At 39.9% G+C, this 7,500-nt stretch overlaps 1 protein-coding gene across 4 annotated transcripts in view; it reads left to right on the top strand.

Moving 5' to 3' along the window:
• Positions 1 to 1,111: 1,111 nt before the first annotated feature.
• LOC110044223 (uncharacterized) overlaps positions 1,112 to 7,500 on the top strand; it is a 12,222-nt gene continuing 5,833 nt past the window's right edge. The window contains exons 1-4 of one of the 4 annotated variants that reach the window (XM_020749737.2): positions 1,112 to 1,341; positions 3,879 to 5,071; positions 5,343 to 5,879; positions 6,941 to 7,222. In XM_020749737.2, coding sequence (XP_020605396.2) covers positions 3,913 to 5,071; positions 5,343 to 5,879; positions 6,941 to 7,222 — 1,978 coding nt within the window. In that variant the 5' untranslated portion in view covers positions 1,112 to 1,341; positions 3,879 to 3,912. Of the gene's footprint in view, positions 1,356 to 3,878; positions 5,111 to 5,342; positions 5,880 to 6,940; positions 7,223 to 7,500 lie in introns of all 4 variants that reach the window. The other 3 variants (XM_089293291.1, XM_089293292.1, XM_089293293.1) reach the window with 3 other exon arrangements.

Genomic DNA, 7,500 nt, shown 5'->3' with positions numbered 1-7,500 from the left:
ATTTGTGAAAACAAGATGTAAATTCGAGCAATGTTAACAAGGACAAAAACAAAATATAATTTGGCGACGCGCTGTGTTGAAGAGTAGCTGGTCAAACTTTATTTTCTCAAACTTTATTTCCTTACAAGTGTTGGCGAATTGAGTTCTATATATAAGTGTCGCCAACAGTTCAAATGCCTTTCCTGGAAAATATTTTGCGCAGTACAAGTAAATACATATTAATTAACGACAATTTTACCGCAAGATATAATCTATTCGTAGCTAGGTTGTCTTAGGTTCGACGCTAGTTCAACTTCACACGTGCAGATCGTTTTCTGTCATTCGACCAAACTTAGTTTCGAACGCCACCAAGTCACCAAAGTAGACCAAACATGCAAAGTACGCGCGTGAACGCACTACTCTAATCTTTGATTACTAGCATGTTCAGAAATGTTGGGTGTTGTGAACAGTTCTACACTCGTTGCGTGATCTATGAACATGAACACGAACACACAGTGATTTACGAAGAATGCGTGACTTTCAACAATGCGTGGTTATCGAAATATGCGAGATTATTTTTCTCTGTTTCTCTATAAAAAATAGTTTAGTGATTGCGGTTTCCTGTATATGACAGCTCATGAATAGTTCGTTTTCCTCTATTTGACAGCTCATGAATAGTTCGTTTTAGGACTAGAATTTTAGGTTTCGAGTTCAGTTGCGATCAGCGTCAGTATTGCGAACATTCAATTGTGTTCAAGCTTCATCGTATTAGTTCTTCCAAGCCACAGAGATCTACTCTTCAGAATCTACTAATCAACTACAATAAAGATTAAAGAAATCTCTGGTGGTTTGATACGTTTGTTGCCTTCTGCACCATTGGGTTATTTAAGTAAAAGTAGTTAATGGGAATTAAGGTTGCGAAAATTAGTGCTCCACTCATTTAACTAGACTTCATTACTTCGTAGGATAAATACTTAAAAGTCAGCATTTTACTCCACCCAAGCAACTGCAAGTGCCGCTCCAAACCCGTCCCCCTCCCACCCCCCCTCCCCCATCATCTTGACTGTGTGGTTGGCCGCGCCGTGAACATAGTGACCATTTCGTGACCAGCTTTGCGTAAATAAATGATGCGTGACATTTCTGAAGGAATGTGCTTTGCTATGCTTTTTCGTTTGTCAGAGGAGAGCGATAGGGAACCAGACGGAACTGCTCTTAAATCTGAACAGGAACAAGAACGAAATCTATGTGGATCTTCAGTCTGCCTCTTGAGGAGCCCTCTAGTGTTCTATATCTTTGATTGTATGAAAAGTTGATCCACGTAAAATCTCTTTGTGATGGGATGCTGCTTCCGCTGTTCTGAAAGTAAGTTAATATTGGTAAGTTTTGTAGACGACAGTGTTGACCTGTCCCCACATTTTCTTGGACATACGGTTTTATTTCTTTTTCTTGTTTCGTATTTAATAGTGTGGTTCGCTAGAGTCTGATTTTATTCGATCGTGCGTACTAAAGCGGTTAACTTGAATCCAAGCGGTCAGGTCGTGAATAGCTATACATAGAATCTTACACGAGGCATTGACCGCAGCCGTAACTTGTCTTGTTATACGACGGGAGTGTACTACAAAATCGATGTAAGAAAATTAAACATGTCGCAGAGTTTCTTTTCCGATCAGCGACACACCTTTTCATGTATTCAGTAGGAGCCGCTGGCGCCTCGAACACTCAGACCTATATGAAAACAGTGAATTTGTTCGGCGTTTAATCAAGTCGATGCAGACATGCGTATTGATTAAGGTCGATCAAGCGCAAGTCAATAGTTTGTTCCAGGTTTGCTTCAGTCTACAAGTAAATCGTTAGGATATCTGATGATTTACCGACTGCCCTGTCAGGACCGAGTCTCAACGTTCTAGAGCTGCTCTGTCGAGTATCTCCAAGAGATACTTATCCTATCCGTCGGCTCTCCTAATACATTGTAGTGCTTTATTCAAATAATATGATTTCACGCTTGGATAATTGAAGTTCGTTTTAGAATACATGTATTATGCTTATGGTGGAACAATAGAACTTACTTACTTGAATACGTGACTACCTAATTCGCTAATTCAAAAACTCATTGATAATCCATGAAGGAAATACAAAAGAAATGAATGTTTAATGAGTGTCTTTAAATTTGATACAGACCCGGCTAAATTTTGCAGCCGATTTTCTCCAGAAAAATAATGATAAACGCAAGGATTATTCTACAAATGAGTAGATCTACCAGAAACGTTTTTGAAGCTGTTCAAAAAACTTGCAGCATGTGTTTTATCGGGTTAAACACACCAGCTACGCCTCATGTTTTAAATCCGATAACACAATGCTGCTCGTTTCTGAAATTGAACATTATTTAATAGAATCAAAACTTTATAGTTTAACACTTATGAGTCGATACGAGTAAAAATAACAGCTCTCCAAAAACTATTAATCGTAGCATACAGTCATTGAACAACTTGTAGAGGAAACGTCTTTAATTGCTGTTTTTATTTTAACAAATTTTCGTTAATTTTCCTAGCCGTTAGTTGTGTTAGGCTTACCCTTCAACGATCGAGGAGCAAGGTTTAATAAAGAAAGTTACTATTGATGTGCGGACGCCCACAATCAAATTGTCTATTTGATGTCTGTCTCTTTGAAATAACTTAGAGTTTTCACGTCATCGCGCTGAGGTCCCATTCCCGATTTCAACAAAAATAGTGAGCTTTTCTTTCATTAACTCAGAAGAAAAATGGGCTCGGCACTTGAACTTGAACGAAATAGTAGATAGTAATTAACATATTAATTAGATTATGAGTTCGAGATTTCTTTGAGGTGATAGTTGATGAGGCCGAGGGCCAAATCAACTATATCGCCTAATAGAAATCAAGAGCGAATAATCTAATTGTTTTAGTAGAATTCTAACTGAGGTTTACTTCAAGTAACGATTCCAATTATTTCTGGTGGGACTAAATCAGTCCACGTGACATTTGCAGTTGTGTACACGAGCTTATCAGTTTATTTAAAAAATTTCGAACTTGTCTAATTCAAGAAACCGTATATGCCCTCCTTTTAGTCTTTCGGCTCAGGAATTTGATTATCCATTTGTTTCTAAAATCTCTTTCAAAACTTCAGAGAAACGAGGAAACGTTGCAATTTTGTCGACCTCACCAAGTCACTGTGCACTTATGGCTGATAGTGTGCAATGGCTAAGCCAATCAGATTAGAGCATTTGCATTAGTATACTAGTAGAATTATACTAATAAAAATAGAAGTAATGGGCCCCCAACCTCAACCACTAGCTAGTTCGCGCTAAAACCATAAAGTGGCTGAGAGGGAGTGGGGTAGAGGAGCTACACACAATGTTTTGAAATTGACCAAGATCAAGCCTTGGACGGATCAGATAAAAAAAGAAAAGAAAACCATTCCCTTAAAATCAATTATGAATGGGCGCTGAAGTCAAAGTCCAATCTTTGACGGGAAAAACAGAGAAATAAAAACCCCTAACCGAAATCAAAGTCGCACTAAAACCAGAAGGCACCATTTAGGGGTACCTACATACACGCATATACTTTATTTACTCTCGAAATTTAAGTAGTAATAATATCTTCTAATATCTTCTGGGTGAGGCAGGGTGGCTGTAATTTTTTAATTGACCAAATTAATTGGTTGCTGATACAAAAGGCGGCATTTCAAGAAACATGTGACGTTGTGCTAAGGTGCAACGAAACTGGAAATCTAAATTGTGCTCGAGTTTAGTAAAAGTGCGTTTTGGCCATTAACTTGGCAAAGACTGTTTATTTACCCGGCGGCTCATGACTCAAGGGTTTGTCAAAATGAATCGGGGTAGCTATTTCTCAATATTGAAGCCACATCTTTCTTTGTGTCCATAGGAGATTCTGTAACTAGATAAACATTTCCATTGTGATGTCTCGTGGGAGGATACAAATTACACTCTTGGCAGACGAATGGAAATCTTCCAAAGGCGGTCTATCAACCATGAACAGAGAGTTGGCTATAGAGCTGGCCAAACACCCCAATGTGGCTGTCACTTTCTTTGTTGCGAAATGCACTGAAGAGGACAAGAAAGCAGCTGGTAAACATAATATTAGAATCGTGGAAGCAAAAAAGCGAGTTGGATTTGACGAACCACTTGATTGGCTAAGTTTTCCTCCTAGAGATCTCGTCACTGATGTCATCATAGGTCACGGGGTAAAGCTTGGAAAACAAGCGCAGGTGATAAAAGACTACCATGACTGTTCATGCTGGCTTCAAGTTGTGCATACCGCCCCTGAGGAACTTGCGATGTTCAAGAACTACTCGGGTGCCATTTCTAAAGGTGATGAAAAACAATGGACGGAAGTAAAACTGTGTACAATTGCAGATTTTGTCGTAGCAGTTGGACCCAAACTTCAGGAGTTCTACTCGGCTAATCTCAGCTCGTGCGGTAAAAATGTCATCAATCTTACGCCAGGTATCTTTACTGAATTCTCTGATTTGGAGCTGTCCACTCAAGGGGCTAAGAAGTTTCGAGTTCTAGTATTTGGACGTGGTGACTCAGAAGATTTCCAGCTTAAAGGATTCGACATTGCCGCCAAAGCGATCGCTGAGTTAAACGACAGAAGTTACCAACTCATCTTTGTAGGTGCCCCCAGTGGAAACGGAGAGCAGGTGGCTGAGAAGCTACTGAAGCAAGGCTTGCACCGAAGTCAACTGACCGTCAAAGGATTTATTGAAAATCGCGAGGACCTAGCTACGCTGCTGTCCACGGCGAATCTTGCTGTTATACCTTCAAGAACCGAAGGATTTGGTTTGACAGCCCTAGAATCCTTATCCGCTGGTCTGCCATTTCTTGTTTGTCAAAACAGTGGATTCGGGGAAGCCCTGCAAGAAATACCTCTTAGTTCTTCTTGGATTGTAGATTCCGAAGATCCCAAGAAATGGGCTGAAGCCATCAAAGGTGTGCGAAAGAAAGGCAGGGAATCAGCTCTAAAGGAGTGTCAAGAACTACGTACACGCTATGCCGAGAAGTACAGCTGGGAGAAACAGTGCAACAATCTTGTGGAAATGATGTTAACCTTCGTCAGTAAGTACTCTCAGTTTGTTATAGTACATCCTCTAAAAGGTTATTGTCAGGAGTTGTTCTTGGGGAGGGACCGAGGGAGTCTAACTTTATTCTTTTTGTGGGAATTATTAAAGGCCTAGGCCTATCCCAGCACAGAACAAACAACGTCTGCACACCAACGTAACGAAATGCTTACCAGCTCCGAGCGACCACCTCCTTTGCCATATGTTGTAGTTATTGATAGTAAGGGTTTGGATAATGAAACTGATAATTTTGGTTCTGTTATATATAGCTGACCATAATAAAGAACTCCAAGGGAAGTGTTTTAGCAGTGATAACTTGAATGATGGAAGAGACCCTCCTACACAAAGACGAGATTTCGTTAGAGCAAAATCATGGCCTTCTGGAGAAGACGTAAATGATGAGAAACCAGAGCCTGGCAAAGGCGGAAGATCCTTGATTAACCGTTCTGTTTCTCACGAACCAAGCCGCAAAAAATCGAAGGAGAGGAAGAAGTCTACCTGGAAAGAGTTAATAAATTTTTTATTCAAGAATAAGTGTCGCAAGAAATCACTTGACCCATCTAGCAACAGGGAAAACTATGTTGCATTTGAAAGCACTTTTGAGTCCAGTCTTGCAACTTCACTGACTACATCAGGCACTCCCGCGAGCTCGTGCCGTCAGGCTTCCCCAAAGTCATGTGAAAATGTGTCTCCGCGCAATGTCCCAGAGGCACAGAGGTCGTCACTTACAGAGAGTTTGAGCTCTGGAGAATCCACTGCCTCGCCAATATCCCCAGGTTATGAATCAGGGTCCCTGTCAGTGGAAGGTAATATACAATGTATATTAAGTAACTGATCATTCTGTTTTATACAGGAATTGATGCTAATGATAAGTATGTTTAATTCCAAATTTTTGAAGGAACAAAGTTATTAGTTTTACCGAAGCTGTTGAATATTTTGCCAATTTAGCGATATTTCAAAGTCGCGAGGGACGGTGACCCCAATTATCTTTTGAGCAGGCTACAGCATCCCCCATCCCGTCGCTTATGACTCAAAGTACACTATATATTTAATGAACGTAACCGTTTGGTAAATTGTTCAATTAATGTGATGAATTACCATGCCGTCGTGGGGCATGCGCAGTGGCAATACGCCTTGTTACTTTATACTAATATAACATTTTAAAAATCAGGATTTTAGTGCTGGAAATAACTTATGTGCCAGTGCAATTGAGCTGGTTAAAATTTTGTAAGTAGATGTAGCTGTATGGGTTGAACTCATTATATAAGGTCTAGAAAATATTTAAAGAAAACTTACATGTACATGGACCAAATTGAAATCTTCAAAAAAATACTGGCATTCTGCACAGAGCATATTGACAAACTCAACTTCGTTCCCAGGCCTGTTCTCTTCGCCCCTCCCAACCTCTAGGGGAAAAGCATTGGGAGCGAGGTAGTTGACCAACCATCAGTCAGGAGGCAGCGTAGCCGAGTACGAGTGGTTAGGGCGCCGGACTTGAAATCCGGAGGTCGCGTGTTCAAGTCCCGCTCTGACCACTACGCTGGAGTTGTTTCTCGGTAGACCCTAGTTCAACTGCTCCGTCGGCCACGTTTGTAAACAGCCGAACTGGTCTGCATCCTGTCAGTTGGATTTTCAACCACGTTATGTTCATTTGCATTATTTGATTCATCATTTGTTTCCATTGGTCCTGAAGAACCCCATTAGGGGAGTGATCAATTAAGATGTGTATATGTATGTATGTATGTATGTATGTTTAATTCTGCATCTAACTGTACCGGCCGAATTACTATAAACTATATGTTTATATTAAATTGTCTATCTAATAACATTCTATTGGAACCTCATGATTTTCGCTTTTATAACATAGACCCATGTGTGAGTTCTGGAAAGACAATTTCATTCATTCATTGCTTTGACTTGGAAGGAAAAGCCTTTAAAGAAGAGGTCTTAAAGTTGTACGATCGTTTTGGACGATGTTTGGGGTACAAATGCCACTTGGACAAGTCAGAGACCATTCAAGTAGCGGAAAACAAGTTCCGATACGTGTTGAATAACGTCAAAAACAGCGACTTCGTGTTTATCTGTGTATCGCCTAAATTGAAAAGAATTTTCGATTTACCTCATAAAGAAATCAGCAACAGTCTTGAAGGTTGGTCCTGACTTTTAAATACTAATTCTTCGTAGTATTTTCCACGCATTTCTATGACTTTTAAAATCTTAGTTAGATATGAGAATGTTGTGGTGTATCATGAGATGACATTTTTTTGTTGAATGGTGTATTTCTCTATTCTCAACATCTGTCTGCTGTGTGATTGATATCTTTTGATTTATATTCAGTATTGCGTTGGCCAAAGGTCCCCATAAATTTTTTATCTGGAAGATTGTGAGGACTATTATTCTTACATGTAAAACTGCCCTCTCGCCCCA

This window comes from Orbicella faveolata, unplaced genomic scaffold (genome assembly GCF_042242905.1).
Source record: "Orbicella faveolata isolate gen_17 unplaced genomic scaffold, um_ofav_v1 contig_25, whole genome shotgun sequence".
NCBI lineage: Eukaryota > Metazoa > Cnidaria > Anthozoa > Scleractinia > Merulinidae > Orbicella > Orbicella faveolata.
This window is presented reverse-complemented; position numbering and strand designations above follow the sequence as displayed.